Genomic DNA, 13,536 nt, shown 5'->3' with positions numbered 1-13,536 from the left:
GGAGGTGTGGCATGGTCATGTCTGTCCTGTCCTGACAGTTGTGGCAAGGTCATGTCTGTCTTCACAGGAGGTGTGGCATGGTCATGTCTGTCTGTCCTGACAGGAAGTGTGGCATGGTCATGTCTGTCCTGACAGGAGGTGTGGCATGGTCATGTCTGTCCTGACAGGAGGTGTGGCATGGTCATGTCTGTCCTGACAGGAGGTGTGGCATGGTCATGTCTGTCTGTCCTGACAGGAGGTGTGGCATGGTCATGTCTGTCCTGACAGGTGTGGCATGGTCATGTCTGTCCTGACAGGAGGTGTGGCATGGTCATGTCTGTCTTGACAGGAGGTGTGGCATGGTCATGTCTGTCTGTCCTGACAGGAGGTGTGGCATGGTCATGTCTGTCCTGACAGGAGGTGTGGCATGGTCATGTCTGTCCTGACAGGAGGTGTGGCATGGTCATGTCTGTCCTGACAGGAGGTGTGGCATGGTCATGTCTGTCTGTCCTGACAGGAGGTGTGGCATGGTCATGTCTGTCCTGACAGGAGGTGTGGCATGGTCATGTCTGTCTGTCCTGACAGGAGGTGTGGCATGGTCATGTCTGTCCTGACAGTTGTGGCATGGTCATGTCTGCCCTTCTGTCACATTGTGGGACCAGAACTTCCCCTTACTGCCTTCATCTATGCCCAACATCGACAGCACACAGGCACGCTGTGTAAGCATATGAGTGAACAAGAGGCAAAGCCATCATGGTTGGTATGTGATTACTGCTAACAACCAATCCAAAAAAGGAAGGGGACAGGGGAGAGGGTAAGGTTTCTAGTGCTGATAAATTAAATCATATTTTTGCTCTCCACTACAAACGAGGACCTACAGACAGAAAACGCAAATCCCACATAAATCCAACACCAGTTATCCCCCCTACCTATCTCTTTGGCCAGCTTGACACAGTGGTCTGCGTTCTCCACCACTCCATCATGCCCTGGGATCATGTTCACCTGCACAATAATTAATTCATTACCAGGAAGCGTAGAGTACAACCTTGTCACAAAGTCCCAAACCCAAATGGACCTCCAAAGCAACATCGTCCTCTTCCTCCTCCTCCTTCATCATTACCAATACAAACATAAGTGTCCCAAAGTCTGTGGCCTTTCATGCCCTGCTGTCATGGTGACCTCAGTTTCGATACCCCTCCACTTCTGTGCTTGGGGTGAGTCCTGTCAATGTCTTCAGTGTTGGCAGATTAATGGGGGGCTGTTGTTGGAGGGACGTGGTGGCAGTCTCCACTTTGGGAGGGACGCTCATTCAGTCTGGCTCCTCGACTAAGCCATTATTGTCATTAGTAGGGGGCTTAGTAGGTGGTGTCCTAAGTATGTTAAATCAGAACAGGCACCACTGAACACCACCGAAGTGACTCAGCAGCAGTACAGGGTCTCCTCTGGTGTGTGGCCTCCTGACAACCTAACATCGATGGTTCCCTGCGGACTGCTGATGTTGGGAGTGTGACAGACGAACCTGGGTATGGTTGTGATTGCAGCAAAAAAACCAACAAAAAACAAAACAAAAACCCCTACAAATCAGAGCAGTTCATTGTGAGAATCACTGTCATTTAATATGAACACAAAAAAGACATGTAATGTCTTAAAAGTTAACATGAACCTTACATGATAATAATCACAATCATACACATGCAAAAATAATCATCATCTGAAATCAGAGCAGTTAATTGGTGGTGCATGTTACATAAACGGTATGTTGAGAATCACGGTCATTCAATATCAACACATAAAAGACAAACAATGTTTTAAAAGTTAACGTGAACCTCACATACAATAATCACAAGCAATAATAACAATAAGAGAATAAGCATAAAACAGCAAACTATGATCAACTATGGATATGTCATTAACACTTAGCTATCAAAAGTATTAGAACACACAAATACATGCATGCACACACACATATTAAGTACTAATAAGTCTTTTATGAACTGAGTTGATTTGTGTATAAAAATGGTTAAAGCATAAGACTGATAAGTCATTTAAGAACTGAAGTGATTGGGACATAAAAACTATTACAGGCTCTTAGTGCTTTCATTTTGGGAAATGGATAACATTTGCCTGAAGTCTGAAGTTTGAAGTAAGAATATGGCAATCATCACTAATGATCTGTGTTGAATTGTTTCACCCGCCATATGTACACATCATATGGAGGTTCTTGTTTGACACCTACTCCATACTGTCTAGCTGGAGATACTTATAATTTTGCTCAGCATGTTCTTGTTCTTCGCATTTTAATTTCTGATCCAACAGCTAAAAGAGAAAGTTTAAACTGATTCAATGGTGAAAATCCTGGACAGGTTTTCGGACTCACCTTGGCTTTCGTGGCAATCTTCTTGCTTTGAATCTTGTCCCCCATCGCATGGATCGACTCGCTGTTGGGCCCAATGAACTCCACCCCAATTTCATTCTGCAAAGGCAACAGCATTAATGACGGTTTTGGTTTTAAGGTGTCAACGCATGCACGATCCATATAATCCACACCACAACAGCTGAAGAACAATAGCGAAATGGTTTCCTAGTTTGGGAAACTGTTTTTGTTTAAAGTTTTATTTTCATCAGCATTTCTTTCACACACATTTGAAGAGGAAACAAGTGAAGGAAGAAAACATACCCTCTCTTCCAATTATACATACATAAAAAAAATTGTCAAAATGAAAACAGCATATAACTGAATGTATTCATAAAAACAGCGGACATTTTCAGTCCATTTTTATGAAAAGGGTACAGTATTTATAAAGGTTTATAAACCTAGATTCATAGGTTAAAGACTTCCCTCCACCCACACACTCATGCAATTCTTGTGTACATATCATCAAACTAAAAAACAAAACAAAAACAACAACAAAAAAACAAAGAAGTTTCGTTCTTACAAGCTTGGCAGCAAACACTGTGTTTTCCGAAAGAAATCCATATCCTGGATGAACCTGAAAAAATTAAAAAAGTATATGTATTAAAAAAACAACAAAAAAACCATAAAAAAAACCAACAACAAAGTATTTCTCTTGTCAATTAAACATTTTGTTCTGCAACAAATATTTGACAAAAATCATATGATACAAACAACAATGTTCAAGAAACTATGAGGGATTGAATTAATATGAAAACACATTAATGTGTGTGTGTGTGTGTGTGTGTGTGTGTGTGTGTTAGGCGAGTGTATGTGTGTGTGTGTGTGTGTGTGTGTGTGTGTGTGTGTGTGTTAGGCGAGTGTATGTGTGTGTGTGTGTGTGTGTGTGTGTGTGTGTGTGTGTGTTAGGCAAGTGTATGTGTGTGTGTGTGTGTGTGTGTGTGTGTGTGTGTGTGTGTGTGTGTGTGTGTAACTCTGTGGTCCCAGGGGGCCACATACAAGGAAACCCTGCACTGCTGCTGAGTCACTTCAGTGTTGATCAGTGGAGTCTGTTCTGATGCAACATACACAAGACCCCACCTGCTACACCCCCAGCTGACAGCAACAACTGGTTAGTCGTGGAGCCAGACTGAGTGAGCATTCCCTCCAGAGTGGAAACTACAACCCTCCTACAATAAATCCCTCATGAATATGCCGACACCAAAGCCCCAAATACATAAGTGGAGGAGGATTGAAACTGAGGTAAACTTGAAAGCAAGGCATGAAAGACCACAGAATCTGGGACAATATTTTTCTGTATTAATGAATGAGGATGAGGATGAGGATGATGAGGATGATGAGGACAACACTGCAATGGGGTCCATTTCAGGTTTGAGACTGTGTGACAAGGCTGTACTCTATGCTTTCTTTCCTAACATATCGCCAGACCATACAGTACGGACACCAGTGTTGGTCAGGAGTTGTTCAGTTCTCTGAAAGATGCATCTGTGAAGTGGATGATACTGGACTCCACGCTCCCAGTTTTCCCATCTGAGCCCAAAGCACACTCTAATCTGGGCTGGAACTTACAACAGGCTGAAAAAACCCATCTCTGCTGGGATTCAAACCTGCATCCACCAAGTCATCAGTCCATGATGTTAACCACTTTGCCATGGAAACTGGTCTTTGATGAGAATCTTACTACCATCCACCTGTGTGTGTGTGTGTGTGTGTGCGTGTGTGTGTGTGAATGTGAATCAGTGCAATGTTAAAACAGAGTGGCCATGTCTCAAAATAAAAAGATGAGAAAGTATAAAACACTCACACTTTTTTTTTCAATGTGTGTGTTATGCCTGTATGTCCTTATGACTGCGTTCATGTGATGCTTGATGTGCGCATATGAGCACATACTGTAAAGTTCGGTCTATAAGCCATGACTTTTTCTCCCAGTTTTAACTTCTGCAGCTTATATAATGATGCAGCTTATTTGAGGATTTTAATGATCCCAGGAGTGCCACATTCTCATCTATTCTTAGCTGCCCTTCAACTCACCAAAATCATGATTTCTGTCTATGGATTTTTGGATGAGCTTCAGGTTAGTGTGTGAACTGTTCACGTTTTAAAAATCAAATCTGCACAAATTAAAGCCTTCAGATCAGCATTCAGGTCTACTCTGCTCAAGTGCACACCCTCACCATGCCGAAAACATGACGTAATGCCTATGATGCAGCCTTCAAATTGAAGGCGATCGACCTAGCAGACGACACTGCAAGTGATGTACCAGCAGCGACCTCCGCGTTCATGTTCATCAAGTGAAAGTGAGGCTGAAGTCAGTGCCAAGATGGCGGAAGAAGCTGTGCTGGTTCTTTTCAACTCGGACGCTGAAGACGAAGATTTCAGTGGATTCAGTGAACAGGACGACGTTGAATAAATGTGACTATCCCTAAATTATGGATTTTATTTTCGTTGTGTTTATTTTGTTGTTGTTGTGGCACTAGCAGTATTTTTGCTTGTTTTTCTTTGTGTTGTTTCGGCTTGTGTTTATTTCATAACCTACAGTACTGACAGCTTTTCTTAGTATCGGTATGTGTTCCGGTACCAGTAGCCAGTGCGGCTTATGTGTGTATGAAGTTTAATTTTTTCAAAATTTAGTGGGTGCGGCTTATATACCAGTGCGCTCAACAGACCGAACTTTAAGGTACACACACATTTCTCCTGTGATGGATAAACAAAGTGATATTGTTGTTGTATTGTAAAAGATAATACAATCACTCATCCCCAGCAGTATCTCTATGTCTGTCTACTCACAGCCTGTGCCCCAGTGCTCTGAACCGCTTCCAGAATCTTGTCCATGCGCAGGTAACTTTCGCTGGTCGGTGCCTTGCCGATGCACACCGCTTCGTCAGCCATGCGCGCATGTTTCTGAAACACACACAAAACAAGGATTTATTCTGTGAAGAACTGCTGTGGGCCACATTCAGGACAGGTTCTTTACACATTTTCTCCCACAGCACAAGAAACTGTCATGATTTGACCATGGTATATGCATAGCCTGCAGCATGAAGATTTTGTGACTTTGGGTCTTCTTTCCGTTTCACTTATTACTGTGAAAATGAAAGCACTTTTTTTTTTGTTTACCTTCACGACTCTTTAGTGGGAAATATGGTGTTTCTGTGTAAGTTCAAACAGCAAATTTTCTCAGTATATTACTGGAATGTTTCCGTCACAACTGTGCTGACTGACAGTAACGGTCTGATTTACTTGGTCAAGGGGAAAATTTAAGCAAGTATTTACTTGGGAGGAATAGACTATAGAGTTAATATGGTCAAGCAGTCTTCTCTTATCCCTTAGAACTTGATGTTAAACAGACTCTACAGTGTTCAATCATAGACAACTAAGCAAAAATGGCCCCACAGTTTTCAATAACAACGATAGATGACAACAACAAAAAAACAATCAAAAAACCATCACCCCCCCACACACACACACACACTCCCTCCTTCCCCAAAAACAACAACCCACCAACAACAACAACAAAACAAGCCCACTGAATGTCATGGCAATATAAGCTACAACATTCACTGTCATTAAAAAAGAAAAAAAAATCACAAAAACTAAAATAATTATGACACTAACACTACCACATTTAAAACATTTATGGCAGCAGTAGCACCAATGCAAGCAACAACAGCAGCAGTAATGGCACTAGATTTTGTAGTAGCATAAGCAGTGGCAATAATAAAAATACAGTACTAGTAGAAATAAAAAGAACAATAGTAATAATAAACATACAGTAGAAAGTAGAAATAAAAGAAGAGTAATAATAATAATGGTAATAATAAAAAAGAAAAAAAAGAAAAAAAAAGAATGAACGAAATCAACACAGATAATAACTTTTAAAAAGCATGAGGAAGAGAGAAGGAAGAACATACAGCCAGAGAATCCACATCGCTGTGCACAGCCACCGTCTTGATGCCCTGCCGGCGACATGACTGTATGACTCGGCATGCAATCTCTCCTCGATTCGCAATCAGCACCTTGTCAAATTTCTGTCAGACAACAGGAATAATGGAGGGTAACTCATCAACACACAAAACAAAAAACAAAACAAAAGCAACCACAAAAACCAAACACACACACTGATCATATATCCATCGACATATCATACTGAATATGCATACCCCTTCATTAGAACATACAGGAGCATTTCTACTTGTGTGAACTCGGTACACACATAAACACATATAGATAATCACACACACACGCGTGCACACACACACACACACACAAACAGATAAATCAAACACACACATTAACACAAAGGAACAATAAACTTTCCTGTTTCCTCCTCAAAACCTCTTCCTTTCTTAACCCCATGACACTTTGGATAGAAAAATTTCACTCTACTGACCGTTTCCACTTAGATTACTGTCCCTAAACCAATGGCATCTGAAAGTATGGTTCAATCACTGTGCAGTTTTAAAAAAGAGCCTGTACTGTGCAACCTTATCACTATCATACAAATGGTCATGCTAGTTTGCCCATCTACAACCAATTTATTCTTTAACCCTTTGAGCCCTGAGTTCCTGAGCAACTATAACCCTTCTGCCTGAGCTCCTGAGCCAAAATTTGCAAATAATTGGTATTTAATGTGTCACGGCAGATATAAAAAGAGTGCCCTGACCACCGCTTTACCGGTGGTAGAGAAAAATGACATAATGCCTAGCCACCGGTTGAGCGGTGCATAAACACTTGTGTCGTGTTTTGCTATTGGTTGACTTATATTGAAATAGATCTTTTTTATCCAAAGCACATGCACAAAACACAGTGAAAAGGCGCGGCCATGTTGGTACTATGTTTGCTGACGTCAGAATATTACGGTTTTTCTTCAATATAAGTCAACCAATAGCAAAACACAAGTGTTTACGCACTGCTCAACCGGTGGCTAGGCATTATGTCATTTTTCTCTACCACTGGTAAAGTGGTGGTCAGGGCTCAAAGGGTTAAACTTCAATGAGACTCTGGAGATGTGTTGGACACCATGACAGTTCCAAACAGATGCAAATCTGTATGAATTTAAACACAGTGGGACTTTAGTCAACAGCAGTACAGTGTTCAGCAATCCCACATCCAAACAGGAACCAGATAATAATGCCTGACAGCTGTTGATTCTATTCCTGTCTGTCCTCCTAATAACTACCGCCGACGTATAAAACAGCAAACACCACATGTGTCTGGCATAAAATCTTTTTATGTTATCCAAGCTGTCCCCTAGGCAATACATACACCTGTACTCAAAACACAAATGGCCCTGTAGTGTTGCCAGTTATAGTCTGTGACCCAGCTCACTACCGCTACCAAAAAAGAAATGGCATGTTTAAAATATGGGACAAGAAAACAAAACAAAAACAGAAAAAATCTGCACAACAATTTCAAACTAAATTCAAAACAAACAAACAAAATCTCAGTTTAACACATCTGTACAAATCTGCTTTCATGGATACCAAGGTGTTCACATGTGTGTGCGTGCGTGCGTGTGTGACATTTTCATTAAATTTACCCAACTCTAAGGCAGCTATACACCATTTATCAGAGTGGATGTACGCTGGAGATGTTCATATTATTTCGTGTTTCCACCATCAATCTGACATCCATCCAACATAAACTTGGATAAACTTATTCAAGTGACAAATTTGTGGCAGCATCTGCCAAGAATAAACACACAAAAAAAGTGCAATGACTGTAGTCTTTGGAGTTACAAAATGGGGCTGCATGTGTGAAGTGCTCATCAAAGAAGATATCTAAAAAGTGAATCCATCACTAAAGTTACTTGGCAACTGGAAACCATGGGTAAGAAAGTCTGGAAGCTCTATGGCCAGGCAAAATTACATACCTCTTCCTGAGCTTCTCCTCTGTCATTCCAGTACATGTCTTTCAGCAATGGTACTGCTGTGGAGAAACATCGTGCCTCGTTGCGGACTGAGACCGCCTGCAAACACACACACACACACACGGATGAAGGTATAACATGTGCACATCTCAGTGTCACACATACACACACATGCATAAACACACACACCGTGGCTTTAAATATATGTAAGTGTTTATGTATGTCTGTACACACATGGATACAAACATATGTATACAAACTCATATAGATCCACATGTATTCAGCGCAGTCACATATGCCTGAGCTATTCTCCTTAGATAAAACAACATGCAAACAAATGCAACATTTTGAAGCTAGCTTGGTTATAATTTTGCACTGCATAAAGTTATGTGTGCAGTATATTTGAGATTTTGAGGCAAAAGAATGTAATCTGTATGCTAAGTAGTATGATTAATGGTATGATCTATGATGTACATTGGGAACTCTTCTTTTCTAGTTATTTTCCCATTCTTACCTTTTTATTTCAGTCTGGCAAATCTGAATAGGTTTCAAGTAATATCAAAGCTATTATGAATGCACTCATTTCAAAAGAATGTCAATTTTTCGCCATTCTACTGTGAATTTGTTAATTGATCTGATCTCTTTTTGATACACCCGAATCACAGTAACAGCAAATGCATAGTTGTCAAAGAATAGTTTCAAATGACTCGAACTTATCGAAAACTTAGTTACACGCACACATAAAACGCACGCGCGCGCGCGCTCATGCACACGATGTTTTTATTTTATTTTAAAACTCCTTAAATACACTGTAAGCGACTAACACAACTTGTGTGTCTTGAATTCATATTAATTCCGGAGTTCCTCATTTGACATTCACACTGATTGAGCCTTCTTCAAACGGAAAAAACAGTTGACCTGTATCACTTTCACCCAGACTGTCTATTTGCACAAACAAGTTCTACAGCGTATATTACGTATTCAACACTGTCTGTTGTTTGCTTTACCTTTCTTGCACAAAATGAAGACGGAGGCAAAGGAAAATACGATGAGCATCGTAGCAGTCGACTCGTGGCTGCCATCTTGGAATCGGCTTGAGTTACAGGCCCCAATCCACTGATTCCAACCAATCGTAACGAACAACAGGCGACATTAGGTCAAGGTCGCAATCAACCCTCTGTACTTGTTTTGTTGTTGATATTGTTGTTCCCTTATGTGGGGTCAAAGCATGAGGAAGAAGAAGCTGAGACTGAGAAGATTTAGGAAAACTTTGGCAGGTTATACCGAATTTTGTAGAGTCTCCAAAGCAACAAGTCCCTTTTTCTATTCTCCATGGATAAGCCAAAAACTGCCCACAGGGCAACTTCGAGACGTCCTTGTCTCACTAAAGGGCAAAATACATTACCTTCCAAGGTGAAAGGGTACGACTACGTTTAATTTACGGAAGTTACACAAACAACACGCACAATGCCTTGACGAAATTGATAATTTTGATAATTCTCTCTCTCTCTCTCTCTCCCTCTCTCTCTCTCTCTCTGTGTTGTTTAATACCAAATGACACACCGGTACATACCATGAATACATTATACTATACTAACATGCCGCGGGCACACACAGCATGACTCGGTCGGAGAAAATGTGGGCTTTTTTTTTCCACATAAGAAACAGATAGGTGTATGAAATAAATATACATGGACATATTGTCGCAGCTGGACGACAGAGAGGGAGCCTGAGAGTGCCGACTGAGAGAGTAACAATGTGCCGAGAAAACTGACAACAAACATCGCGCAAAAACTTCATCTCCAGGAGAGCAGGCAAACTCAGTGAAGAATAACAGCATGCATTCTAATCATAAATATCAATAGGGCATGTTGGTACACGTTTATATATCGGAAATCCCCCGCCCCCCCCCCCCCCCCTCCACCCCCCTCAGTCCCCCAACCAAATGAAAGAAGAGAGAAAGACTGAGAGAGAGAGAGAGAGAGAGAGAGAGAGAGAGAGAGAGAGAGACTGGAGCCGGAGAGAGAGAAGGATAACTGGTGCATGAATCAGAGAGAGAGAGAGAGACAGACAGACAGACAGACAGAGAGATCTTCTTCTTCTTCTTCTTCTTCATCTTTCCGTTACACGACCAACATCGACTTGCCGATGGTATTTTCGTGTCTCCATAACCCACCGATCACTGACATGGGTTACAGGATCTTTAACGTGCGTATTTGATCTTCTGCGTGCTTATACACACGAAGGGGGTTCAGGCACTAGCAGGTCTGCACATATGTTGACCTGGGAGATCGGAAAAATCTCCACCCTTTACCCACCAAGCGCCGTTACCGTGATTCGAACCCGGGACCCTCAGACTGACAGTCCAACGCTTTAACCACTCGGCTATTGCGCCCGTCAGATAGACAGAAAACTAGAAACACAGACGAGGGGCAGGGTGGAGTGGAGAAACAAGACTAGGGGTAGGCAGACAGACACAGACAGCTAGAGAATAAACTGTTCAGTGTTGAAGGTCAGTGCTATGGACGATCGAGAAAGCATTTGTTGTTATCAGTATCAGTATCAGTAGCTCAAGGAGGCGTCACTGCGTTCGGACAAATCCATATACGCTACACCACATCTGCCAAGCAGATGCCTGACCAGCAGCGTAACCCAACGCGCTTAGTCAGGCCTTGAGAAAAAAAAAGCAAAAAAAAGCGTACATACATAAATAAATAAATAATAATTATGAAAAAAAAGATAGTAGTAATGAAAATAATGATAAAATAATAATAATAATAATAATAATAATAAATAAATAATTAAATAAATAAGACAACAATGATGATAAATAAGCAAATAAATATAAACCATGAAGACACACATCCACACACACACCCACACATGCACAACAGATACGCCCCCAAAACGCAGTTTCACAGATATGAAAGCACAGCCAAATACATATAAACGTACATGAGCTCCAACACACACACACACACACACACACACACACACACACACACACACACACACACACACACACATACACCACAAATTTCCCTGCACCTCCTCTACCCCCTCCTCCACACACTCGGAGTTTCTAGTCTATGTATCGCAGCTTCCACGGCACACACACACACACACACACACACACACACACACACACACACACACACACACACACACAAACACGCACACGCACACACACACACACACTCACACACACAGATGAACACTTACTTGTACAAACACACACACACACGTCCATATCTCCCACCCCCAACCCCACACACATATATACAAAGATATATATATATATATATAATATACGTTCCAATATCCTGATGCTCCCACAGTGTAGGCATGCATACACTCACATACCTCATCCTCTATCTCACCTCCTCCCTGCACCCCCACCTCCCCCTCACACACACACAAAACACACACACACACACACACATGCACAGAACTCTCCTGACACTTGTGTACACTTACCCTCTCACGCATGCACAAACGCACTCAAAAACATAGACCCACACATACACACAAACACACACATATACACACGCACAGAGGCTGCCACTGATTGGCCGCAAGAGGGATGGGAAAAGATCTCTGATGCCAAGAATGTGGCGTCTAGTGTGTTGCTCAGTCTACTGCATTTGGAAAAGCCCACAGAGACTCTGTTCCGTTTTGAAGAAGTTTGCGCAATGTTGGTTTGGAAATGATGCCGATATTTGTTTGATTTGCAAAGCATCGTGCTCTACCTTTCATGTTAGACTTACGGCCGCTCCCGCTCTCTGCTTTTATTTCTTTGAGGCGATCGATGGTGTGATGGCCTTGTACCTGTTCTTTTTGATATTCTTTGACTTTTCTGAGGATTTCCGATTTTCCTAGATGTAGGCCGCTCGTTGGTGTTGCGTTACCAGCAAGTCTGTGAGCTCGCTCATTTCCCTTAACTCCTGCATGTCCCGGGCAGTATGACCATGTGAGTTGTTTTTTTTTATCTGAAAGTTGCACAGCTGAATCTGACAGCTCCGCATATCGCGAAAGCCAGACAAGGGACAAAACTCGTGGCAAAAAAGAATATTACAAGCAACAGTTGTCTTCACTTTTGTGTGTGTGTGTGTGTGTGTGTGTGTGTGTGTGTGTGTGTGTGTGTGTGCTGGTGTATGTTAGTGGGTACACGTGTACGTGCATGCACTTTGAGTGAAAAAATGACAACGCATTGATCGTATGCATGAACGCACATTTGCACATCGTGTGTGTGTGTGTGTGTGTGTGTGTGTGTGTGTGTGTGTGTGTGTGCGCGCGCGCGCGCGCGCGATCTGTGTCCATAGGTCTTACTTCTGACGCGACAGAGGAATAACGGAACTGGCGAAATGGAGTATAGATATATAGGAGTTCAGAAAGATACTTTGGGCCAGATCCGTTGAGTGCAGAAAAGGTCAGAGTGGATAGCTTATGGTCTATTCGATCAGAAACGGGCAACCAGTGGAGAGACTGAAGAAGGGGAGAAACACGGTCAAATTTAGAAGCTCTGCAAATGAGTTTGGCAGCGTTATTCTGAAACCGTTGAAGTCTGTCGAACAGATATTTGGGAAGGCCAGCCAAAATAGACTGAATTGCAGTAATCCAATCTTAAGAGAACCAAAGTATATATGTATTGTTTTTTCATGTGCACAGGTATGTTATTATGCACTATTGTATATGCGTTGTTCTATGTACGGCGCTTAGGGCACATTGCATGGGGAGTTTGCATCATATAAGTACTATCTGTTATCATTATTATTAGTCAGCAATGATTATGCAAAAAGAAATGCTCCATGGGCAGTCCTGAGAGAGAATAATGTCAAAGGCAAACTTTACAAGGTTGTAAGGAGTGTTTACAACACGGTTGTAGCATGTGTTCGTGATAAATGTTGGTATTCAGATTACTTCAATTGCCCAAGTGGGGTGAAACAGGGCTGCCTCGTTAGCCCACCACTATTTTCATTTTTTATCAATAAATTGGCTATTCATTTATCAAGGAGTGGAAAGCATGGTATACATCTGATGCCTGGTGGTGTGGAAATCTTCCTTTTATTGATTGCTTATGATGTTATTTTGTTGTCAGATACATTTACTGGTCTTCAGAATCAACTCAATATGTTAAAGAGTGAGGCAGATCGATTACATTTAACTGTAAATCTTGAAAAAACAAACAAATGTTTAGAAAAGGTGGTCATTTAGCTATTGGGGAAAGGTGGTTCTATGGAAACGATGAGGTGAAGGTGACAAATTCATGTAGGTA

The 13,536-nt window shown here is 41.7% G+C and overlaps 1 protein-coding gene across 1 annotated transcript in view; it reads right to left on the bottom strand.

Moving 5' to 3' along the window:
• LOC143289036 (propionyl-CoA carboxylase alpha chain, mitochondrial-like) overlaps nucleotides 1-9,587 on the bottom strand; it is a 47,524-nt gene extending 37,937 nt beyond the window's left edge. The window contains exons 1-7 of the mRNA XM_076597822.1: nucleotides 9,269-9,587; nucleotides 8,265-8,360; nucleotides 6,304-6,420; nucleotides 5,180-5,293; nucleotides 2,916-2,969; nucleotides 2,357-2,452; nucleotides 909-981 (exon numbers count right to left, since the gene is read on the bottom strand). Coding sequence (XP_076453937.1) covers nucleotides 909-981; nucleotides 2,357-2,452; nucleotides 2,916-2,969; nucleotides 5,180-5,293; nucleotides 6,304-6,420; nucleotides 8,265-8,360; nucleotides 9,269-9,343 — 625 coding nt within the window. The 5' untranslated portion in view covers nucleotides 9,344-9,587. The remainder of the gene's footprint in view (nucleotides 1-908; nucleotides 982-2,356; nucleotides 2,453-2,915; nucleotides 2,970-5,179; nucleotides 5,294-6,303; nucleotides 6,421-8,264; nucleotides 8,361-9,268) is intronic.
• Nucleotides 9,588-13,536: the final 3,949 nt, after the last annotated feature.

Source organism: Babylonia areolata, chromosome 13, assembly GCF_041734735.1.
Source record: "Babylonia areolata isolate BAREFJ2019XMU chromosome 13, ASM4173473v1, whole genome shotgun sequence".
Lineage (NCBI taxonomy): Eukaryota > Metazoa > Mollusca > Gastropoda > Neogastropoda > Buccinidae > Babylonia > Babylonia areolata.
Note: the sequence above shows the minus strand (reverse complement) of the source record. Positions and strands in the feature narration are given on the sequence as shown.